Raw genomic sequence first — 26,679 nt, forward strand, 5'->3', positions numbered from 1 at the left:
CCAGTGAAATGTTTTTCCTATAGGTTTGCCATGGTCAGAGAAATGTTACCCCTTACACACATCCAGGAGTTTCACAGTGAAATTCATGCCAGGGTAGTTTGGGTTCTTTTTAAGAGGGTCTTACTTTCCTCTAAGAAGCATGGGGCTGGGGCTGGGGCTCAAGCGGTAGCACGCTTGCCTGGCATGCATGCGGCCCGGGTTCGATCCTCAGCACCACATACAAACAAAGATGTTGTGTCCACCGAGAACTAAAAAATAAATATTAAAAAATTCTCTCTCACTCTCTTTTTAAAAAAAAGAAGCATGGGGATAAGTTTATAGTCCCTTGATCGATTCCAATCATTTCTTAAGATCCTATTAAAGTACAGGGCTGGGGATATAGCTCAATTGGTAGAGTACTTGCTTCACATGCAAAAGGCCCTGGGTGCTTCAATCCCTAGCACCACACACACACAAATTCCTGTTAAAGCATAAATGTAAATACATAAATCCTAAGTGTACAAACTCAATTTATCAGAAAGTAAAAACTCCTGGGTAACTGGTACAAAGATCAATAACCCAGTAATCAGACCACAGAACTCCCCTTCTCAATTGTCCTACTCAAAGGTAACTACTATCCTTTTTCTGAATTTGATGTAAATAAAAGTAAACATTACATATTATTGTGTATGAGTTCCTTTGTTCAATCACAGCTGTGAGATTCTTACATGTCATTTTAACCAGATATTGTTCATTTACATTACTAGTTTTCCATTATCCCTTTATTTCTAAAATGCCATTTGTCCTGAAATATACCAATATATTGTATTGTATAGTTAATACCAATTTTCTTTTGGTTAAACACAATGTCTTAACAGGTTAGAATTTGACATTTGTATTATGCACAATCAAGAACTCAGCAGTAGGGCTGTGGTTGTAGCTCAGTGATTGAGTGCTTGCCTTGCATGTGTGAGGCACTGGGTTCAATGCGCAGCACGAAAGAAAGAAAGACAGACAGACACAAAGAAAGAAAGACAGAAAGACAGAAAGAAAGAAAGAAAGAAAGACAGACACAAAGAAAGAAAGAAAGACAGAAAGAAAGAAAGACAGACAGACACAAAGAAAGACAGAAAGACAGAAAGAAAGAAAGAGATGTTGTGTCCATCTACAATTAAAAAAAAAGATTAAAAAAAAAAAAGAACTCAGCAGTAAACTACATAACCTTAGGCACAGAACAATGATACAGGTGCTTACACAATCTAATAGAGGACAGGACAATTTATTCCAATAGAACTACTGAGTATTTCCTGTTATCTTGTCTATATTCTTTGAACAAACATACGGACAGAAGAAATGCATCTTTATGAAACATCAGTATAATTAACTAAAAAGGTTAATGATTCTATCTAGCAGAATTAGGAATTCTACATTAAAACCCAATGGCTGAAAGAAAGAGGTAGTTCCACAAAGTTGTTATTAGAATTTTCTCACTTTAGCATAAATTATTTGAATAAACTCATAAAGAATACAGTAACAAATTTTGGGCATTAAAAATTGGGCACAGGTGGGTGTGGTACTGCATTCCTATAATCCCAGCTACTTGGGAAGCCGAGGCAGGAAGATTACAAATTCAAGGGCAGCCTGGGCAATTTTATTGAGACCTTATCTCAAAATGTCTGGGGATGTAGCTCACAGGGAGTATCTGAGGGCCCAATCCCCAGTATCTCAACACATCACAAAAAAGGGCATAGTTTGTTTGTGCCCAATTACCTTGATCCATTTCTTTAACTATTCAAGTAATGGCATTTGTCTTAGAAATAATCACTGCTCTGTTTTTTGGTTTTTTTTGGTACTGGGGATTAAACCCAGGAGTGCTTTACCACTGAGCTACATTATTTTTATTTTTTTGAGAGGGTCTTGCTACGTTGCTTATGGCTTCACTTTGTTGCTGAGGCTGGTGTCAAACTTGCAGCGCTCCTGCCTCAGAAGAGATCGTGAGTAGCTGGGATTAGAGGTGTACACCACCTGCCTGTCTTGGAATGACTTATTTCTAAGAGCAAAAAGTATAAAAATTATTACAGGGTATATATTTCTATATCCATACTAGCTGTAGGATCCTTTCAGCCAGATGTATGCTTGCTGGAAGACAGAGCCCTGATGAGTCACTTTGTAGCTTCTTACCAAAAAGCAGGAATTCAAGCTATCAATATTTCCACTATATTATACATTCTTAAAAGGTAAGTCACCATGTTCTTAACTCTTTGTATTTTTCCCAGCATTAGCTCAACTGTTGGCATAATCAGTATCTGATGACCTGAATATGTTCTATTAAACAGGGTATTGATTCAGTTTTGTGTCCTTCCCATCCCAATCCACATGTTGAAGTCTTATCCCCAGTGTCTCAAAATCTGAATACACTGGAGACTGGGCCTTTAAGGAGTTAAAATGAGATCTGGATGGGCCTTAATATATTCTGACTATTGTCCTTACAAGAGATCAGGACAGAGACACAGAGGAAAATCACATAAAGGCATAAAATGGATCTCTGGAGAAGGCAGAGATCTACAAACCAAGGAAAGAGGCACTAGAAGAAATTAAAAATGCTCACTCCTTGATTTTGGAATTCTAGGATCTGGAGCTGTGAGAAATACATTTTTTAAAGAGTCAATTTTCTTAAATTTATAATGTAAAGTAACATTTTCAGTTAAAAATTTTATAAGTGGATAAGCATTTTACACTTCAGCAGAAACTCTCCCACCACTTATTCGACATCTTTAAGTTGGTTTTGGTAAGTTTTCAGAATACACAAGCATCCTAAGGCACAGACCTTCAAGATCATAACATTAGTAGCATTTGGTAGTATAGGTCTGCCAAAAACGGGGTACAATAGAGGGCACTGGGCACTGGATAAAGCCAAGGAGACCTGGTTCAGGTTTAGATTCTGCAATTAACAGAAAATTGAACTAGGTGTTCTCTTAGGTCCTTTATACTCAAACTTGCATGACTATTAAGTTATGGTTATAAGCTCTGTGCTATGCACATTAGTATCTCAAAATCTAGTTCACAAAAGTCTCTTTTGAACATAGTTATTTTATCTTCCTGTTAAAAATGCCTCTTATGCTAAAGTTTGTACTTATTTCTCTAGTGACATTTATGGAGATAACAGAATTTATAAGTAAGCCAGTAAAGTCAATAGTGATCACCTAATTTTCTATTCCAGTAAATTTCCACTTCTAAGAGATCCTTGGGTAAAAGATTAAAATAAATTATAACTGCTTAGATTCTTGCAATCAAAAATTCCTTAAAGAACTAAGAAGTAAAATTGTTGTGTAAGGAAAAGCAATTTATAGTCAGTTGCTAACTGATAACCTTAAATTCAAAAGGACACCAATTCTGGATTTGAGATCTGAGATTATACTTCATATCTAAGTGTATGTATATAAATCCTATATGTAAGCCAAAAATTGAACCAAACTGGAAATAGTGCTCTAACTATAATTTGGCACTGTACATATAGGCAGAGAGAAGTGGGGTGAGGTGGGGAAATAAATAGAAGATTAGAAAAGCACCTTACTCCTCAAAATGAGAATTGTTCCTAAACTAAACGAGAAGTAGTTAGGAGCTGAGGATAGAACTCAGTTGGTAGAGTGCTTATCTCATATGCACAAGGCCCTGGGTTCAATCCCCAGCACTACCAAAAAAAAAAAAAAAGAGTAGATTTTAGTGTCTTTAATTTTTCTCAGTTTTAAAATTGTCTGAATATGTGTTTACTAGTCTCAAACTATGACAAATTGAGATAGATGACTATGGGAGAAAAAAAGACAATATGACATCATTAGAATTACAGGTAAGACAAGGGGAAACCCAGAGTACAGACAAGAACACAGAAAATTTTTAAGAGAGTACAGATGTCATGACATTTATTAAAAGGCATGCTACAATGCTATATTTGTTAGGAAAAGAGATTGGAAATTTCAAGTTATAGCAAATATACAAACTGAAGGAAAATGAAATATACTATAGTGTACAGAAGCTTGAATTAACCATGCACTACGTAGTTAGAAAATATGTTTTTAATATTTTATCTTCTCTTTGCATTTATAACATAATTCACTTCAACAATCACAGAATCCTTTTCTTCCAATGCCACAAACTGTATTACAAATGAAAGCTGGTACTGCTGCTTATCAAAATATACAAGACAATTGATGTTTTTATATAAAACCACTTTATATGTTCACTTGTTCCCAAAAACCTTTTTTCTTTTTTGGCCTGGTTAAAAAAAATGTTGTTACAAATATTTACAGCATTTTATTCTTATAAACTGAAAAAAGGGACTTTCATGAACAGATCACATAAAACACAAGACTATGTCAGAGGCTCCTAGCTGTGCTATTTTGTTTTGTTTTTCTTAAATACAGTACTGAAAATGCCCATCAAACCCTTGTCATCCTAATCCATCTGTTCACATTTGAACTCCCATTTTCTCTAAGTAGTCTGTTTACCAATAGAAAATACAAAGTAAAGGCCGCTCTCAACTGGGTCTTTCAGAAAGGAGCTTGGGGAAAATGTTTCACAGAGGAGTTAAAACCAGAACACTCAGTCTTTGGTCAGAGCAATGAGGTGACATTTTGATGCAAAACTTTGCTTGGTCAGCAATCTTTATAATTAGTAATTTTTCGATGTGGGATGAATTTTTAAAAGATCTGGGTAACAGTGAATGGTAAAGGAAAAAGGCCAGAGTTATAATTCTTTTTAATGACCCCAAAAATAGCTATTTACATATTTATTACAACTACTACATAGATCCAAGAACTGAAAACAACAATAAAAATAATCTGCTGAGAGTGTTGAGTTAAACTTGCCATAAGCAGCTTTCAATCATGAGTATTATCACCAAGGTCACTGGACCAGACAAATATCCCTGTTCTCTGGAACATATGCCTCAGGTTGCAAAAACTAAGGTGACTACCACAAAGCAGCTCTGTTCTTGAACCAGCATAATGCTCTATAATGAAGATTATGTGATAAGACAAAAGTATAACTGAGACTTAACACAGTTACAATTATTTGCTTGTATGACTAGTTTGTGGGACAACATTCTTTTAAAACTCTATAGTATATATTTCCTGAAAACCAGAATACTGATACTATCTTAGTCTTGAACAAGAAGAAAAGGTCATTTAAGACTAATGAAGAAGGCACATAAACTTTGGTCCTGTTTTGCTTTTTTCCCTTAAAAAACCCCCCATATTAAGATTGAGTTATTTTTTATTTTTTAAGCCATTGTTAGAATTTGCTCTGAAAAAAGACTGCAAATAGTCTTACAGGTATCAACACAACTCTTTTAAAAGACAGCTAAGTTATACTTTTAAAAGTTTTGTGCAATCTAAACCATGTTTTAGCACAATAAGAGTATTTTAGGTCTGGCAAGTTCATTAACAGATAACAAGATAACATTAACAAAAGATCAAGACAAAGACTAAGAAAAATGCTTTACACATAGTGATGCTGTCCTTTTTGTTGTTGTTTTAAAAATAGCAGTACACATTAGGTTTTCTAAGAAACAGGCTGATCGTTTGACAAACTTCGGGTTTTTAAGGGACTTAATGGGAAGGAAAAGAAATGCTTTTGAATTTGTCATTTTTGTCCAAAAATATTTAATGGGAATAGAAGAGAATCTACATGACAATACACTCAAATATAAATATCACTGATGACATGGAGACTTTGAACAAAGTTTCGGAGCTGAACAGAGATTCATAGCTCAGCTAATTCTTAAAACGAAGTAGAACTGATGACCACAATAGCAGATGGAGACAACGAAGACCTCACTCCCATCAAGAATCAGGCAGGCAAAAATTATGGCTCTAAAAACTGAGTTCAAACATTTCTACAAATAAATGATGGTAATATTCAGTCTTGAAGAATTTATGGCATTCTCTGTAAGAGCTACTAGATAATCCTGATACTTCTCCAGTAAGTTACAGATTAAGATAATGCATCATTTTTCTATTTGTACATTACATGAAACACATTTTACTGCTATGTAATTTATTTAAAACTCATCGTAAGATGTTTTGGCATAAATTGCTATTGTTAAATATGTACTGCCATTTTTTAAAGTCCTGATATATGCGTGTGTGTGCATATGTATGCACACACACTTTGTGTAAAAGTCAATATACCTTGAAAAGTGATATAAGTATACCTTAAAATAAAGTGAATAAACTTAAAAATAGGATATTATGAAAGATCAACAGTGAAAACAAACCAGAAGATACTGAAAAAAAATGTGTGCCAAAACAAACAATAAAAAAACAAATCTAGTTTTTCCACTATCCTGAATTTTTTTTTGAGTCTTTTTACAAAAACTATGCCAACACAAATACTGTAGATCTCTATAATTCTAATAGCAAAGAGTTCAATATGGACAACATCCATGTGCTCTATAGCTAATTTTAGACACAATCTGATGGCTTCAAACATGCACTTTTAAAATAATATCCCACTTTTCCAAATCTTAATTTGGTTAATTTTCTTTTTTAATAAATAAAAATGTATGTAATGTGCATATGTATATACATTAGAAGTGTATGTATGTATATACATGAATTTATACACATATACACACAAACAACACACACACACATATCTACATAAATCCCTGAAAAGGATTTAAATGTTCTCTCCCAGATTTAAAGGCCATCCCCCACTTCAAAATTACATTCAACACCATTATTTCCCTTCTGCTATCAGTTACTTGCTACACTTAATGCTGGATGTTATATGAGAATTATGAATTAATAAATTACATAGTCATCCCAAAATAAACAAAGTAATCCAATTAGTCACTGAAAGTTGCTCGTGTAGAAGGAAAAACAAAAACAAAAACACAAATTTTGGGAGATTTTCCAATTTGTTTCCCTTCCTCTCCTACTTGGGTGTTTAGGGTAAAAATGTATTTCATAAATGGGGAAAAAAAACACAATAGATAAATGATAGTATACCTATCTATTCAGCCATTTCAAAGGTCTCAAATTAATGACCTTTATATTCTACCAACTAACTGTTACTCAGTGTTGAGTTACAACCTATAATCTCTTTCAGCTTCTATTTTTTTTTTTTTGTAAAAAAAAACAAACAAACCCCCCCCCCGCAAACAACCTATGTTCAAATTAATGGCTGGAATAAAGCAAAATGATTTGAGATATTCTTTGAAAAGTTAAGATGAACCATTCTGAGAATTATGAAAAGTGTAAATGGGTGAATGAAATTAATCCCTCTGAATAATTCTGCTTTTTAAAAAAATATGATCAAGCATTGAAGGAATAATAAAGCAGTTTCTTGTTAAAAAGAAACAATTTTACATAATACAATCACTGAAGCAACATTAAAATGTACTCTTACATTCAACCAGAAAGAGAGGGAAAGTATGAGAAATAACTTGCTTTCTCATACTCCAACTATGTGGGCATTCAGAAATCAAGTTACATTAACAAAGAAAAGCAAGTTCTCACTTGAGTACTGAAAAGAACCAAGTAATCCTGAGACAAATTCTGATGGGCAATAAAGATTAGAAAAGATCCAGAAACTGAGATTGCATTCTATAGCCCCAGAATGGTGTATGATAATTGGCAATAACTATTACAAGTCACAATGTAAAGAAGCCTACAAATGTGTACTGAGTTATTTCCAAAACCATTCACCCTTCCCCACCCCATCTCTGCACCAAAGCACCAAAGATTTGAATAAAAACTATTACTTATTGAAAACCACTTAAAATTGTAACGAAAACAACAACAACAAAAAGTCTTTAAAATCCTTACCAAACCAGAGAAAGCAAAACAAAATGCTCACCAAGCCCACAATATAGTTTTCAAGATATTTAGATAAAACTCTAACCTATTGTTATCTTAAGCACATAATAAGGCACATAAGAAGAAATTAAGTAAATACACAGTAATTCTGAATAAGTATTAGATAGATTATAGTGGTACAAAAAACCCTTGAGATTAATTTTTTCTAAAATAAGACCTTACCAAAAATAACTTCTAAAAAATCTGTCAAACCATATGATAGACCTGAATATTTTCCTTAAGACTGTAAACTTTTTTTTCCTGAAAACAATTATAAAAAAGTAGTTTATAAGTAGGATTATTTTTTAAAAAATTTTCAAGATCATATTATATTACTTGACAAATCAGTATCATTTTGAAATTTAAAACATGATTTTTCTAATAAAATTATTAATTATTCTGACTTATTAATAGATCCTGGTTGGATTCTTCTTAATTTCCCTGGGGACAGCTGAAACACTTACTTTTTTCCAGATAGTCTTAAAAAGGTAAGATATGTATATTCAAAGGAGTGTCATACAGTAGGAAAAAAAAGAAATCATTGAAAGAAAACATGCACATTTATAAGTCTGCTTCCAATATAATTCAATGTGTTTATATGTATAACCATCAATATATGGCAAATATTTGACATAATTTATTATAAGTGAACAGAATTTCCTACAGGGGTCAAACTTCTGAATCATAAAGTTAAAAACTTCGTTGCAAGTGATTTAAATTACTTACATCAAGTAATTTTAAAAGTCCATATGTTTAAATTTCTCAAAGCTCAAAAGGAGTTTAGAGATGTTATATAAGGCTGATCTGGACCCAAACTAAAAGAAAGCATGTTCTTTTGAAATCTAATTTAACATAGGGAATTAAATTACTGAAAAATATTTTTCCTGATTTTTTCCTGAAGGTTATTTTTATACAAACCATGGTACAAAGGAATAACAAACCTTCAATCATACACTAGAAGGGGAAAAAATGGGGGGGGGGGGGACCATCCTTTGTTTTGAATATACTTGAATATGAAACTCAGGGTTTTTTTTTTGAAAGAGGCAAAATTGGTCTTGAGCTACTTCAGTCTATGTCTGTAGGTTTTACTAAAATTATGGTCCAGTTTTAGAGGAGAAAAATTCACAGAAAAGTCAGATTGTAGATTTTGAGAAAGAAACTCTGAGGTGGTGATTTTCTCCAAGATCATGATTATGAAGCTCAATGAGGGCCTGGATTGCTTCTTCTACAGATGCCAACTGAATGAGCGCCATTTTACGATCTTTCCTGAAAATGGCATAAGAAATAGAGAAAGTATTCAGAATTAATTGTTTCCAAACCTTCTTCCACCAGAAGACTCTTAGAAATTTGCATGGTGTGTTAAATAATATATTTTGTAAAAGCAAGGACTTACTGAAAGAATTTAAAAGCCTTCACTGAACATCCAGCTTCCGTGAAAAGGTTCTTCAAATCATCCATTGTAACAGAAGGGCTGTGAAAACATTACAGAATGTCAACTACATCAGCTCCACTTCTCAAATGAAGCACAGATTAACTCTGGTAATCATCAATTCTCTCAAGTATTTTACATTCCAAGCAGAATTACTGAGCCAGATAACAGACATGATTTGGACGTATCCAGGAAAATATTCAAGATGACACATACATGTCTAAACAATGGAATTTTGTCTCAATCTTTGCTGTAAAAAAAAAAAAAGTCATGTATATAAAGGTCAAAAAATTCCTTCTATATATATTCTATCAAAGTGATTATTCTTCACACCACTTGACTCCAGTAATTAACTCCAGTACTTCCAAAGTTACTTCTCTAGGTCTGTTCTTTCAGCTATAGTCCAGGGTTCTACATCTTCAATTGTTTTCAAGGTAATTCTGACAGCAGAATTGTGGTAGCCAGGCTTTGAGATGGCCCCCAATTACTTTTGCCTTCTAATATTCACACCCCTGGAGGTTATTCCTCTCTCTCTCTCTTTTTAATTTTTTTTAAGTTATAGATAAATATGATACCTTTATTTTATTTTTATGTGGTGCTAAGGATCAAACTGAAGGCCTCACACATGGGAGATGAGAACTCAACCACTGAGCCCCAACCCAAGTCCTAATATTTCCCTCTTATAACTGAATAGAAATGACCTCTGTAATTTTTAGGACATAACAGAAATAATGATATGCTTCTTCAAATAACTGCACCCTTGCCTAGACTTTGCTTTTGGTGATGGAAATTAAACCCAGGACCTTGCACATGCTAAGCACATGCTCTGCTACTGAACTACATTAGCTCCATATTATGAGCTATGCCCCTCCACCCCAATATTTTGACTGCAATCTTATGAAAGAATCTCAGTAAACCTACCCAGCTAAGTCACCTTGCTATTCTTGATTCACTGTAACAATATAAGATAATGAGTATTTGAATATTTACTTCTGTGCCAAGCTGTTACATTCTTCTGTGACCTGTTATGCAATAGTAGACAAGATTATAATACAGTGATCTATCACATGAGAGTTAATAGATGAAAAGTAGATTCCTCATCTTCTCATGATTGCCAGCAATAATAGTGTAGAGCAATCACTGGCTCTGCAGAGACAGACATGAACTCCAATTCTATTCCTCACTCACTTGGTATATAATTTTGAGTAAAATTACTTATCCTTAATCTTTGTTCCATCAGCAAAATGAAACTATTTTCATAATAACCCTTGAAGTAAGAGATAACCTTACTTCAAGGATTATTATAGATGCTCTTTTTGGTACCAGGGATTAAACTGAGAGGTACTTAACAACTGAGTCACATCCCCAGCCTGTATTTTTTTTCATTGCGACAAGGTCTCGATAATTTGCTTAGGGCCTTGTTAAGTTGCTGAAGCTGCCTTTGAACTTACAATCCTCATGCCTCAGCCTCCCTAGCTGCTGGGATTACAGGTGTGCACCACTGCAAACAGCTTCAAAGGTTATTATAGAGAAATTGACAAAGACAGAATATAGAACAGTGGTTACCAGGGTCCAGGATTATGGAAAAATGGGAGTTATTGCTTAGTGAATATAGTTTTAATTAGGGATGATGAAGAGTTTCTGCAGCTAAAAGTTATATATGCACAATAATGTGAATGTATTTTTTAATTTTTTTTAGTTGTTGATGGACCTTTATTTTATTCATTTATTTATATGTGGTGCTGAGAATCAAACCCAGTGGTTCACAAATTGTAGGCAAGTGCTCTACCACCGAGCCCCAACCCCAGCCCCAATGTGAATGTATTTAATGTGAATGTACACTGCACTATACAATTAAAAGCAACCAAAATCGAAAATGTAATGTTATATAAATCTTACATTATTTTTTAAGACAAAAGTTTGTTGTGGCTTCCCTGCCAAAAAGGGCTGTTATGGAGATGAAATGAAGCAACATGTAAAGCACCAGAGCACTGCCCAAAACTTGGAAGATGGTTCAAATATGTTAATATCCTTTCTTTTTTTAAGTTCATGTCCTATGCTGGCTGCAACTGTTGACTAGCTTCTGCATAATCTGTTATATATTAAAAGCTAACAATGAAAGGTCCATTTAGCTATTCCACAGTGATGAGGTATTGAACTTCTAGATCCATGTACTCTAGCACTGTAGATTTTTTTCCCCTTAAGTGACTCCTCCACAATTTCCTAGCTGGATGAGATTTGATTCACTGCCCAAATCAGATTAAAGGTTTCTCCTCATAGCCTAATCAGACAAGCAGAGAGGTGGGCACTGAATACTATTTAAAGTAATTATTTTCCTTTCCTATTTAGCTCCCGTTGGAACGGGGGTGCTTGAGATCTAACCTATGTCTTTGAACATGGCAGGAAAACAATGTACCACTGAACAACACTCCCAGCCCTTAGCTTACCTTCTTATTCTTAATAATGTCCCAGAACTTTAACCCTATCTCTTCAGCCTTTAACCTATTCTGTCCTATCATACCACCTACAAAAACTTAAATGTAGTACACAGTAAGTAATTATATAAGAATATATTATAATGTTAATTATTGTAAACTATAAGCTTGAGATTATTATTTCTAATTTACTTTAATGCTCCTGTGTCAATTTGGTTGAAATATTCACAGAACTGAAAACTTGGGACTTAAAAATAGGTCAAATTTTTACACACACATATACAAATACACTCCCCACAGCTTTTACTCCTCTTTTCAAAGGTTACCCCATTTGATAAATTAGTTTAAAATATACAAAATTGCCTTTTCTGTAAGTCTACGATTTCAAGAATTAGAACTGGAGCTGCCAAATGTTTTTCTTAAAGGGCCAGATAGTAAAAATCTCAGGCTTTGTGGGCCATACAATCTCTACTGTAGCTACTCAGCTTTGCTACTGTAGCTCAAAGGTAGCCACAGATATTCCATGATGAGTACAGCCAAAACTTACTTTATGACATCACCAAACTTTAAGGAAAGGGAAATCTGAATTTTATCATATCACTTTTTTTCCCAACCATTTTAAAATATAAAAATCATTCTTTGTCCACAGACCATACAAAAACAGACATGGGCTACAAATGGTTAATCCCTGAGTTAGAATCAGATAACTGAAGAAGATATAAATAAAACACTGATTAACAGAGATCTTCTTAAAGTGGTTACAGGAAGATAACTTTTATAGCTTTTAAGTAATCCATATATATAACATATTTATGACTTTGTAGTTTGTAGATAAAGAGCAGAGAATTCATTTTTAGGAAATTCTTAGATACATAAGTTGCTTTTGCTATATTAGTTACTTAAAAGTTGTTACTTCTACAAAGGAATGAGCAGGAATATTTCCAATGGAATATTTCCACTTGTGTTTATTTTTATGCCCTTATATTACCGAACAGCAACTAATTGTTCATTTCCTATTTGAAATAAAAATTACAAAACATTGGATCACTTTTGGAAAGCATGACTGGAGATATAGTTAGAATAGTTTCCCTGTTTTACCTTTCCCAGACCACATACTATAGATCATCAATCACCTAAATAAGTAATTTATTAAGTACATACGGAATGTTGGAAAGATGCAGAGTGGCTGATGGTGGAAAGATATTCTGGAAATTCTTAGAGCCAGGCTTTTTAAAGCGATGCAAAGGGCTATTGCTGAAATCCTTAGTCAGACCTTGGTCTTCTTGTCCCTCTCGAGGAAGCTGAACTGACTGGTGTTTGGACAATGTAGCACGAAGCACTTTTCCATAAAGTCTCTGACCACTTAAATGGTTCATTGCTAGTGTACAGGAGAAAAGGGAAGTTTGAGTATTAAGTCAGACTCTCAGTAATATGTCCTAAGTTATCATTTAGTCATTTAAAATTATAGTCAGTTTAAGTGTTAAAAGAGTTTTAAATCCAAAATATTTTAGGGAAATGTATTAAATAACCTCATTTTATTATAATAAAAGCAATTTTAAACAAACAAACAAACAAACAACAACAACAAAAAGGGACGACTTTCCAACCAGAGTGCTAGGAAGTTTCAGAATGCCTGGAACATAGTAAATATTAATGAAATGGTTACTGAATATATTAGTTTTATCTAAAGCAAAGAAATAAAGACTAGTGATGTTTTTCTTTTACTATTGTTATTTTTCCTTTTGTAGTGCTGGGGATAGAACCCAGGACCGTGGGCATGCTGAGGAACAAATAGCTGCTCTACCTGAGCTACATTCCCTAGCCCCTGAGTAGCAATATTTTAATAGCCCTTGTTACAGTATGGCCTTAGAAAGACACTTTCTTATACCATCATTTGGAAGTTTGCCTAAACTTTTGAGCCACTCAACTGTTAAAGAAAACTTAATTTAGAAGGAAAACAAAATCACATAAAATGAAACAAAATGCCATGTTTATTAGTTTAAACTTAATGAAAGATCAAATAGATAAATGAACTTCAGAAAAAAAGAGTAATTCGTAATTCAGACAAAATATCTTTAAAACTTAAAGTACAAGCAAGTACAAATAAAATGAAGATATTACCACCAGCAAGTACTCTTATAATATTATATTTCTAATAGCTTTACATTTGTTTATATTGAAGGAAAATTCAAAGGTAGGTCCTCATCGTCATCATCATCATCACATTATTATTAATAATTAGTACCTAGCTGAGCTTGACTTGCATCTGCCATCTGAACCAAGGCATTTTCTTTTTTATTAAACATGATCTTCACTCTATGGACATCACCATATACTCCTAATTAGAACAAAGCAAAACAAAAACACTATTTAATGTTTAATTAATTTTATTCTTTCATACATATTCACCCAAGTCCCAGATCTATTTATCTACTCAAGTTTTTCACTTGGATGTACCATAAACACTTCAAATTTAATGCGTTCCAAACACATTCATCCCCACTTAGCTCTCCCCATTTTCAGTGCTGAATAGCTGTGGATAAATAGTACCATCATGCACATAATTACTGTAGTCAGATACCTGGGAGTCATCTTTCTTTTTAATATTTATTTTTTAGTTTTAGGTGGACACTATATTTTTATTTTATTTTTATGTGATAATGAGGATCGAACCCAGTGCCTCATGCATACTAGGCGGGCACTCTACCACAATTCCAGCTCAATGGGAGATATCCTTTAACATCTCCCTTTCCTTAAACCCTTACATCCAGTCTATTACTACTCACGAGCACCCACAGATTCTATGGCCTAAATCTCTCTTACATTTGTCCACTTCTCACAATCCTCACTATCATCATAGCTATCACCATTTCCCATGAGACTATGAGAACTACCACAATGGCCTCTTAATTCATCTCATTACACTCAATATTTTTCTTAATAAGGAGTTTCCCAAAGTGGATTCCACATCCCAGAGAATGGAAAAAAATGATTCATATATGGATCTGGGAAAAAAATAATTAATTTTTTTTGAGACTGAGTCTTGCTACATTGCCCCGGTTGGTCTGAAACCCATGAGGCTCAAACAATTCTTCCTCCTCAGCCTCCTGAGTAGCTGAGACTATAAGCATGCACTGCCACACCCTGTTTCAAAGTTTTTTTTTCCTTGTACTGGGGATTGAACTCAGGGGTGCTCTACCACTGTGACACATCCAACCCTTTTGTTTATTTTATTCTGAGATGGGGTCTTGCTAAATAGCTTACGGCCTAAGTTATGAGGCTGGTCTTAAACTTGTGATCTTCCCACCCCAGCTCCTAAATAGCTGATATTACAGGTGTGTAACACAGCACCTCGCCTCAAACTCTATTATTTATACCAATCTATTTATATAAACCAACATGAAAAAACTACATTTTATGAATTTCAATCTACAGATGAAATTAAAAGGTTCTGTGATATAAATAGCATTTTCTTATTTTTCTCCATCCAGTGTATTATAATATAACAGCTTATGCATAAAACAGTATCATTATCATACTTTGCAATACAATAAAAGAATGCCTACAAGGGACACAGAAGACAGCTGGTTATCTTGTCAAGCACCTAAAGGCAACTGAAAACCTAGAAATGAACTCTACTTTTCAAATTTAAAACAGAGAAAAGCATTCCAAATTTGCTGCCCTTCTTGGCAATGACAAGTGGCTGAAGTAGATATTCTTTAAAAAACTAAACACACACAACTTGTTCTTCAAGGTATGGGTGATTTTTTTAAAATAATTTTTTTAAATATTTTTTTTAGTTATAACAATAGTGCTTGAGGACGAACCCAGTGCCTCATGCATGGTAGGCAAGTATTCTACCTCTGAGCCACAACCCCAGCCCGAGTAAGTTTTTTTTTTTTTTTTTAATATTTTTGTTTAGTTGTTGTCCAATCTTTATTTTATTTATATGCAGGGCTGAGAATCAAACCCAGTGCCTCACACATGGCAGGCAAGTGCTCTACCAGTGAGCTACAACCCCACTCCAAGTAAGTTTATATGAGTCATATGAAGATGTATTATTACCTTCCATGAATTTATTATTGAAAATTACCTAAATTTTCATTATTAAAAAACTTTACAGTGACTGCAAATGAGCATATAATTTTCTTTCTCTCTTACTTTTGTATGAGGTTTTCTAAGTAAGGAAGGAAAAGTTCTAAATTGGACTGTGATGATGGCTGCATAACCATGTATTTACTTAAAAAAACAACGAAAGTAGGTAAATTGTATGGTTGTAAATTATACCTCAAAAATGCTGTTAAAAAAAAAAAAAACCCTATCAATGCTCAAAGAATTTAGAAACAAACTTTTCTATTTTGGTAAGAAAAAATCTTACAAATGAAGACTATCAGAGTAGCAACCCAGTTTTTTAACACACTTAAAATAACTTTTAATTCAAGCTGTATTAATTTTTTAACATATATTATTTTTTAGTTATAGATGGACACGTTACTTTTTTTTTTTTTTTAAAAGAAAGAGTGAGAGAGAGAGTGAGGAAGAGTGAGAGAGAATTTCAAAATTTATTTCTTAGTTTTTCGGCAGACACAACATTTGTTTGTATGTGGTGCTGAGGATCGAACCCGGGCCGCACGCATGCCAGGCGAGCGCGCTACCGCTTGAGCCACATCCCCAGCCCACGTTACCTTTTTTTATTATTTATTTTTATGTGGTGCTGAGGATTGAACCCAGTGCCTCAAACGTGCAAAGCGCACACTCTATCACTAAGCCACAACTCCAGCCCCACAAGATGTACTGATTTAACAGGAAAAGGATAAAGCACAAAAAAATAGAAAAAACTTTCTAGATGAAGAACAACAAACATTAGTGGATTAGACTGAAAAACTAGTAAAGTAATTAATAAAATACATCAACAATGAAACAGTTCTATTTAGATTGCTTGTTTTATCCTTGGAATAATGAGCCAAAATGAAAAACAAAATATTTCTTATCCAAAATAAAGCATACTAAATTGTATTCCTCACTACATATTAATTCTTTAATGCAAAAAGATTTTGTCATTAAGAAAACTTCTTAAAATAGTAAGTATTATTCATTTTGTTGCTCTCATGTTTCTATGCTTGTGTACTTATGCTATATATAATGAGCATAGTAAAAGATGCAATTTATAAATACTTTAATCCTCCATAAACAGGCATGCTTAGCTTTCTTTTTAAGGTAAGCAAGAGGGGAAAACTTTTAGAAAGTATAGAGGCGATCTTTAAAACATGACTCTCATTAAGACACTCTGTTGTATAAAAACTATTTAATGCCTTCATATTCCTCATAGGGAACCAAACTCCTTCATATAGCCTACAAACCTCTTCATCATCTTGTCCTTATGCATCTGCCCAGCTTCAATATCTTTCTTTCTTATAATCTTCATTAGGATTTCTTCTCTTCCATATACTAGGAAATCTCACCCACTACTAGTATCTGAAAAGACATTTACTCTCCTCATTTCTGCCTGGCTAACCCATTCTCATTTTTCCTAAGTCAGGTTAACTATCATTTCTACCGAATCCCTGGGCTAGGTTAGGTCTATTTTATGCACCCATTTACAACCATTATCACCCCTATTATAAAACTTTACTGTAATTACTTAAGTCTTATTCACTGATCTACCCTCAGTGTCAAGTACACTACTTGGCATAATCAAGAAATATTATTAAATGAATCAAATGTACTCAATTCATATCTATAGGTAACATTAAAAACAATAAAAATGAACTTACCAAATAGAATAAAAAGCCCATGTGGTGTGATAAGCTGTTTAAAAAGGATAATAAAAATATTAAGTCTTAACTAAATAATTTAAGTAAAATTTTAAAATAATTTTATTATAATGTAATAAAGAGTATTATTTTATATGCTTCTCTATAATGAACAAACTTAAGCATTTTGGGGGGATAGGGGAGTATAAACACAGGGCCTCTTACATGCAAGGTAAGTAATAAGATACAGCCTCAGCCCTTTTTATTTTTATTTTAAAATAAGGTCTTGCTAAATTGCCCAGGCTGTCCTTGAACTTGTGATTCTCTTGCCTTCGATTTCCAAGTAGCATGCATAGCCAACCAAACTTAAAAAACATTTTGATCTAAATACAATCCTAGCTCAGAAGTCACTCTATCTCCCCTCCCCCTTTTTTTTGGCGCTTGTGGGGGTAGGTGAGCACCAGGAACTGAACTCAAGGGCACTTGACCAGTGAACCACATCTCCAGCCCTATTTTTTTTTTTTTTTTTTGGTATTTTATTTAGAGACAAAGTCTACATCTAGGGGCTGAGGAATATAGTTCAGTTGGTAGAGTGCTTGCCCTGCATGCACAAGGCCCTGGGTTTGATCCCCAGCACCACCACACACACACACACAAAAAGACTATTTACATACAATACTTCTCAACTCACATCAGGATTGAGATTGGTGACAAGTAGAACAGAATTTCCTGGTATACCACTTGCTCCAGGAATGGCCATCCTTCCAGTGACAGCAGAGGAGGTGAGGGTGAGAGGACCAAGAGCTCCAGGAACAGCTGGGACTGACAGACCTTTGAAAAACACAAAAAGCATTTCATACTCTATAGTTATCTAAAGAACTAAACAGTTAATATAATAAAGTATATAATGAAGTAAATTTATGAAGCAAAATCTGTAAATAAATGAAATAAATAAATGAAGACAAAAGCAAACATGGAAGAAAGGGTGTCAAGCTACCCATAAAGAATATATCAAAGGCCCGTTTTCTGCCCCATAGAGTCTGTCTGGCAGCTGAGTCCCTTATTTGTTGAAACCACTTACTCAGTACTTTACCATACTTGACAGAGTAACTGAAATCACTGGTCTTAAAAAAAAAAGTTGTTGGATTTCTCAGAGGGTCAGTCTATCAACTACAAGCACTCCTGCTATCACAAAATAAATATATTCAAAAGCACCTTTCTAGTAAAAGCATCCAATTTTCACATTGACATCTACCATAAAATCAGGAAAGTATTTTTTAAAAGTCCTTCAGCAGAAGCCACAAAGAGGTGCTGGGTAGTTCTATATGCCAGTCTAAATTTTGTCACCTTATTAAGTTCTGAATAAATATTAAAATAATAGATTTACAGAATTCAATATTCTTTTGTAGAATTTGTTTCAGAGCTCTCTACTCTCCTAGATATTCTAAAATCATTGAATGTTTTATAATACTAACATTATATTTGAACTAATTCTTTAATTTGTTGTTGTTTTCTTTTTGGTGGTTCTGGAATCAAACCCCATGGCTTTGCGCATGGTAGGCAAATGCTCAACTATGCAGCTATAATCCCAGTGCAATTTGCTGATTTTTAAAAAACATATATTTTAGTTGTAGTTGAACACGATACCTTTATTTTATGTGGTGCTGAGGATTAAGCTTTGGGGAGCTCCAAATAAATAAAAACTATGTTTTCAACAAATTATGTAGATCAATCACTTAGATAAACTTAAAACTCAACTTCATATCACTTTTTTTTTTTTGGTTAACACTATCCTCTCCATCAGAGAGACCATAGTTCAAAATCCCAGATTTAGAATATTAGGGTATAAATTTAAAACATAGCTACATTCATGAATTAGCTGGAATATGGAAATATGATGTATAAAATTGGCTTTATAGCATGTCATTTCCCTAAATTACCAACTCCAGTGTTTTCTTTAGAGATAAAACCATACAGCATTTTTTCTTTTTCCTTAAGTTGTGATCAAATTCATTTTGTTTACCCTTTATAAAAGAATGAGTCATTATCAAAGTACTAATCAACTTCCATTTCTTAATTATTTCCATTATCTAAAGAGAAAAAAAATCCTTTGAAATAAATAACATGCATAACCTTCCATGGTAATCCTCCAAGTCCCTCAATGAGGGCTGAGGATTTAGTTCAGAGGTAGAGAGCACTTGCCTAGCGTATGCAAGGCCCTGGATTCAATCCCTAGCACTGCAAAAAAATAAAAAATAAAAAGCAGAAAGAAAAAAAAAAAACACTAAGCACACCATTAAAAAGAGATTTCTCAAACTGAATAGTAAATATTTATTAAATAAAATATTTACTGAGGGTATACTGTGTATTCAGTGCCTTCAAAGGAACTGAAGACACAAAGCACAAAGTTCAGGTCTATTCAACACATAATCAATAAGCCTATTGTTAATGACCTAAGCAGCTCATACATTTTATGTAATAATTTGATTAAAAATCATTTAATGTAGCCAACCTATAGTTACCTGTGCAAATGGAAAGTATAAGTGATGCAGAACATATAATGGAATGAGTGAAATTCAAATTGGAGCCAGAGAAAATTACTTATAAATAAGAGGAAGCTGTATACTATACAGTCACTTCTGTGCTTGATATGCCTAATGCTTTTTTTTTTTTTCCTGGTACGGAGGATTGAACCCAGGGGTGCTTAAGCACTTAACCACATCCTCAGCCCCTTTTTATATTTTATTTAGAAACAGGGTCTGGCTAAATTGCTTAGGGCCTCACTAATTGCTAAGATTGACTGTGAATTTGCCATCCTCTTGCCATCGCCTCCTAAGCCACCAGGATTATGGGGCAGGTGCTGCCACGCCCAGATGCCCAATGCTTTTATTCTACATTCTTCAAAATTTTCATTTTTCATCTTGCTAAGTTCCTGGAAAATCATTTGAAAATTATTTCAAAATCAACTTTAAAAGATTCACCTGTAGCTTGAGGAAATCCAATGGCTGGGGCAAATCCAGCAGCCCCTGCATATGGTGAAGAGATTATACCTGGTGCACCTAGTGAGGAAGAAAGAGAAGCTAAAATAAATATACTACCTTCTATGAATATGCTAATCAAAGCAATATAAAATGAGTACATTAGAGTTTATTACAGAAAAAGAAAAATATTACAAAATAAATATTTGTTCAACAGGTGATCTTTAAGGTATAAGAGCCTCTGCCATTTTGGGGGGCCTAACCACTTTCAGCTGGGTTCAATGATCAAGTTTATATATAGTTTAGCTGTTCATTAAATCTTGACTAGGCTGAGATTTCTGGTCCTTATTTAGAGCATTTTTTTTTTCTGTATGAATAGTCATCAAACACTCATTAAAATGTACTCTTATCTGTGGTGCATTGTGATGACATAAAGAGGTATGAGATTAAATCTTTGTCTGAGAGGCTTACAAAATATAAGTCTGAATTACAGGAAATTAATATGATGAGGGTCATATAGTGGTGTAAATGAAATGTACCACAAGTGGACTAAGGAGTCACAAGGGATTCACGACGATCAGTTAGAGTAACTGAAAAGCATAATGCTTGGTGTGTACCGGATGATAAAATAAATACTGATCTTCTCTTTCCTCTAAGAAGTCCAGTGACTGTGTATCATTAACAAAAAATAGGAGATAATTCCAATGAATAAGTCAGCTCTTGTAGAAAAATAGTGAATGTGGTTTGGAATATGTAAAATTTGATGTGGTAGTAAGATATTTAAATGGAAATGCTCACAAGGGGAAAACTCAGAGTAATTATCACAAGCAAACACACAGATTTGTAATCATCTGTGTTGAAATAGATGTGAAAACCGTACGAATCAGAGCTCCACTAAAAAAAGCCAAAGAGAAAAACAGAAGAGAGCCCAAAACACAGTCTGAGAGTATTAGTACACTTCAGCAGAAGGAAGAGGAATATTCTACAGAAAAGAAAAAGAGAAGAGTCCAAGAAATAGGGGGGGGGAAGGTAGTGAATTATACAGTACCTCAGGATCTAGTTTTAAAAGGGGAAAGGAGGATCTACAATAAAATTCACACAGAGTAAGTAAAAAAGGTGTAATTGTTTTAGAAAACATACATTGCAAAAAGTCAAAGGGAGAGTTTTAGATTGTTTAATGGCAAGAAGATGAATATATTTATAAGCAGAAATATTCAGGCTATATTTTCCAGAGGAGTTAAAAGCTCATATAATTTCACTCTCTTTACTAGAGAACTGTTTAACTTAAATATGTAGCTGTAATTTAGCATCATTCAAGAAAATGTAGATCTGCAAGGACAGAACCAGCAGAGATGACAAAATAACTGATAAAATAAGGAGACTGAAATACACCCAACAAACATATGCATTATTTATTTATTTATTTATTTATTTTACTGCTGAGGAATCACTGAACAAAGCAGATATGAATCTCTGTCCTTGCTAAACTTAGACACAAGTAGGCTCAAGATCATCAGTAAAAATGATTCATTCATTCATTCATTAATATATTTGTACATTAAAGAAAGATTTAATAAGTCTTCAAAATAAAGCCTGCAGGCCCATCTCCATAATCCCATTGACTGGGGAGACTGAGGCAGAAAGTTCAAAAGTTTAAGGACAGCTTGGGCAACTTAGTGAGATCCTGGCTCAAAAAATAAAATTTTAAAAAGGGCTGGAGAGGGGCTGGGGATGTGGCTCAAGCGGTAGCGCGCTCGCCTGGCATGCATGCGGCCTGGGTTCGATCCTCAGCACCACATACCAACAAAGATGTTGTGTCCGCCGAGAAGTAAAAAATAAATATTAAAAATTCTCTCTCTCTCTCTCTCCCCTCTCTCACTCTCTCTTTTAAAAAAAAAGGGGGGGGGCTGGAGATATAGTTCAGTAAACAGTGTTTGCTTAGCACGTGTGAAACCCTGGGTTCAATAACCATAACCAGAAAAGAAAAAAGGAAAAGCATGCATTTCTTTGTAATTCACACTGGATTTGATTACGTCATATGTTTCTGCAAAAAATAAAGGCAGAAATGACATGTGCCACAGAAGCTTTAAAAGGCATTTAAAGTTTACACCAGCTCTCTTTTTTTTTTTTGAGAGAGAGAGTGAGAGGGGGGGGGAGAGAGAGAGAGAGAGAGAGAGAGGAATTTTTTTAATATTTATTTCTTAGTTCTCGGCGGACACAACATCGTTGTTGGTATGTGGTGCTGGGGATCGAACACAGGCCGCATGCATGCCAGGCGAGCGCGCTACCGCTTGAGCCACATCCCCAGCCCTGCTCTCTTATTCTTTACACTCTACCACAAGAACATCAAAACACCTTCCGCAGGGCCCTATATCACAAGAGGGAGGAGTGCTGTGAAAGCTGATTCACAGCTGCTGCTGAGGCATGTTAGAAAAATGTTAATTGCCATAAAGTCTTGATGAGGGCCAGTTTTCAAGCACAGCCAAGTGGCTAATACAGATGGCTACGGGGAGTGAAGCAGAATGATAGCCATTAAGTATTAGAGAAATAAGGAAAAAAAATTTGATATAACTATCACAGAACACTTAATACACATCAATTAAAAAAAAAAAGAGCTGGCAAGCAAATATAAGCCACTGAGGAAGGCATAAAGTAGGGAGAATGTGGTGTTGCAGAAGCTAAGAAAGGAGGGAATAGTGAACTGTGTCAAAAATTAGTGATAGGCAAAGAAGAGAAACGTTTACACAATATGTAAAACATATTTTTCTCTGATGAATCACTCAAGATGGAAATATTATTTTGCAACAACTAAAGATTTATTAATAACAATGAAAAAGAATGTGAATAGTGATACTTTATATTCAGAAAGCAAAACTCTTAACCATATTTTCCAAATGTCCTACTCCCATAATACAGAACATTAATTACACCATGAGTATATATTTGATAGCTTCTCACCTACAAAAGAAGATGGATTAAATACTACTTAAGGTCTCAATTAGTGATATTGCTTGTATTTTTATTAATGAAAAATCCAATACCACATAAACTTAAAGATATAAGTTCGTTTTAAAAACAAAACACAATACCTTTATTTATTTGTATGTGGTGCTGAGGATAGAACCCAGTGCCTCACACATGCTAGGCAAGGGCTTTACCTCTGAGCCCAACTCCAGGCCAAAATGTAAGTTCTAATGTTTAAAAAAACAAGATAAATTCTCGTCTTTGAATACAGGAAAAACATATGATTAGTTAAGGCCACTGATTTAAAGTATCACTATTTAAAAAGGAAAAATAATTTTCAAGAGTACTTATGGCAAAATTGTGCTGACTATAAATCAATTTAATTTTTAAGAATCAATTAGAAGCAAATAGTTGTATAACTTATGAGTAATATCAATGTTAGAAAACAAATACTGTAATTCAATTTGAGATATCTACTTGTTTTCACAAATAATAGAACTTTCTAATACTAAAGAGTTAATGAGGGGCTTAGGCTGTGGCTCAGTGGTAGAGCGCTTGCCTAGCATGTGTGAGGCCCTGGGTTTGATTCTCAGCACCACGTATAAATAAATTAATAAAATAAAGGTCCATACATCTAAAAAAAATAAAATAAAAAAGAGTTAATGAGGGACTGGGGTTGTGGCCAGCAGTATAGTGCTTGCCTAGAACATGCAAGGCCCTAGGTTCATTCCTCAGTACCACATAAAAGTAAATAAATAAGGGGCTGGGGATATTGCTCAAGTAGTAGCGTGCTTGCCTGGCATGCGTGAGGCACTGGGTTTGATCCTCAGCACAGCATAAAAATAAAAATAAAGATATTCTGTCCACCTAAAGCTTAAATAAATAAATAAATAGATAGATACAGGTGTTGTGTCCAACTACAAATAAAATTAAATATTAAAAAAAAATAGATTTAATGAATGGTTACATTTGTTCCAAGATTCTTGCTTTCCTTTAGAAATTCTGAAAACAAAAAACAAAGAAGGCTAACTTAACAGTTTAATAAATGAAACTTATAACTTCAGAAAACTTGCTTTGTGGCCCCAAAAGGAACTACTCACCAAAAGCAGCAGCCATAGGGGGTTCAAGAGATGGCTGGCCATCACCAGTGGGAAGATCTAAGCGAGTGAAGTCTCTGCTTTTGTCATTATTATATTTCACATTAAGGCTGGTGAGCTTGGAGAAGTCAATACGCAGAGTGCAGCATGCATTATATATATTCTGGCCATCCAGAGCCTAAAGCACATGAGAAAGGGACTGATGTTTTTGCAAGACAATACCACTGATGAATCAAATAACATCTACTGTGACAAAGAGTGGTAATCAGGTATAAAGCAGAGAGCAATGAATAAAATGCCAAAGAACTAGGTTTACTTTCATCTCTGTCACTATGAATATAAGGGAGAAAAAAAGATGCTGAGCCTCAATATATATTTGTATAAAGAAAATAACATCAGGGGCTGGGGATGAGGCTCAAGCGGTAGCGCTCTCGCCTGGCATGCGTGTGGCCCGGGTTCGATCCTCAGCATCACATACAAACAAAGATGTTGTGTCCGCTGAAAACTAAAAAATAAATATTAAAAAAAAAATTCTCTCTCTCTCTTTCTCACTCTCTCTTAAAAAAAAAAGAAAAGAAAATAACATCCATCTTACCTATGGTAGGAGCAAACAAAAGAGAAGAATATAGAAATACTAAGCTGCTAATACGGCAACTCTGCCTACAACAAACTCTAAACATGATAAACATAAATGAGTGTTTAAAGATATTCCTATTTCACATTTCACCTTATTTTACTATAATTTATATAGATTAAGATGAAACAAAGCCTTTGTAATTTGTATTTATCAGAAACATAATATACAAAATATTATCTACCACTTATTCTTTTGTGAATTTATCCTGTAATACTTTAACAATGAGCTGAGGAAAATTTGGAGTCAATTGTGATAAAAAAAATCAGTAATCCCTCCCTTTGCAAGAATAAAATCTTACCAACAGAATAACTGTCACTACTTGTGATTTTTGTGATTTCTAGAACTTGAATTTATAAAAACAGATACCAGAAACAAAAAGCACATACAAATGAAACAAATACATTAAAAACTCTGATTTACAATAAAAGTCATTAACAAAAGTCATTGTGCTATTAAAATGGTACAAAATAATATATGCAATAAGGCTATCTTCCTAATTGAGGGCTAGACAGTACATGATACACAAAAGAACTATAAGCCTTAGTCTCTAGTCTCTAATTCGAGCAGAAATTAGAAATGATTCAGGAACAGAAGACAGAATAGCATTGGGGATAGATCTCAACAGACGTATGTAATATAAGCAAATTAATGTGAAATTTGTTATACTATCAAGTTAAGTATCTGTGTACTTTAAAAAAACATTAATTGACAACAGCATAATTCTTTTTTTTTTTAATCTTATTTTTTTTGGAACAGCATAATTCTTGAGATAATGTTTTCACCAATTTAGAGCTCAACAGAAATGAATGCTGAAAATTTCTCAAAAGTAGTGAAATCAATATTTAGCTGATTTAATAGAACTAAATTAAGTACAACGGGCAAGAACCTATTCTCTTAGATTACATCAGGAGTACTGTGCTTAAACTCTAAACATAACAAACAGCAAAGAGTTTCAAGAGTCCTGAGGGGCAAACTAGAGATTTGAAACCATTTCTAGGAGAAAATAATAATTTTTAACTAGGGGAGGGAACACATTTGATTATACGATTAAAAATGGTTAAAATGGTAGATATTACTTTATATATTTTATCACTATTTTAAAAATCACACACAGTAAACTAGAAGAGAGAACAAATGATGGTCTCCTTTAGAAAGTGATTAATTATTGAAAAATGAAAAATAATCATAATTACCATTTTGGCATAATGTGCATTCACTGGGTCAGCATACTGAAGCAAGGCTTGAAATTGATTATTCTTTGTAAAGGTGATAATCTTCAAAACTGTTCCAAATTTAGAAAATATCTGGAAACAAGTTCATATTAGTTAAATCTAAGGAAAATATTAAACTAATGTACCTTTATAAATACAATCTGGCTCATGAATCCCCTTTTTAAATGAAAATAATTTTCTCTTTTATTAAAACTGTTGGTATGCACCCCCTGCCCCGAAAAAGCCAAACCTAAAATGTTAATGTTTCAATACCCATTCATGTCTTGGAAGAGTACCTTGTACACAACAAAACTCAAAACATGTAATCTACTTCATA

At 33.9% G+C, this 26,679-nt stretch overlaps 1 protein-coding gene across 11 annotated transcripts in view; it reads right to left on the minus strand.

Moving 5' to 3' along the window:
* Positions 1 to 4,034: 4,034 nt before the first annotated feature.
* The window catches only part of Ptbp3 (polypyrimidine tract binding protein 3), a 98,521-nt gene continuing 75,876 nt past the window's right edge, over positions 4,035 to 26,679 (minus strand). For all 11 annotated transcript variants that reach the window (XM_078047967.1, XM_078047966.1, XM_078047969.1 and 8 more), the window contains 9 exons: positions 26,325 to 26,435; positions 24,498 to 24,672; positions 20,437 to 20,514; positions 18,147 to 18,286; positions 17,477 to 17,510; positions 13,948 to 14,040; positions 12,864 to 13,080; positions 9,232 to 9,309; positions 4,035 to 9,104 (listed from right to left, as the gene is read on the minus strand). In XM_078047967.1, the coding sequence (XP_077904093.1) occupies positions 8,972 to 9,104; positions 9,232 to 9,309; positions 12,864 to 13,080; positions 13,948 to 14,040; positions 17,477 to 17,510; positions 18,147 to 18,286; positions 20,437 to 20,514; positions 24,498 to 24,672; positions 26,325 to 26,435 (1,059 nt within the window). In that variant the 3' untranslated portion in view covers positions 4,035 to 8,971. The remainder of the gene's footprint in view (positions 9,105 to 9,231; positions 9,310 to 12,863; positions 13,081 to 13,947; positions 14,041 to 17,476; positions 17,511 to 18,146; positions 18,287 to 20,436; positions 20,515 to 24,497; positions 24,673 to 26,324; positions 26,436 to 26,679) is intronic.

The sequence above is a fragment of the Ictidomys tridecemlineatus genome, chromosome 4 (assembly GCF_052094955.1).
Source record: "Ictidomys tridecemlineatus isolate mIctTri1 chromosome 4, mIctTri1.hap1, whole genome shotgun sequence".
In the NCBI taxonomy this organism is placed as follows: domain Eukaryota; kingdom Metazoa; phylum Chordata; class Mammalia; order Rodentia; family Sciuridae; genus Ictidomys; species Ictidomys tridecemlineatus.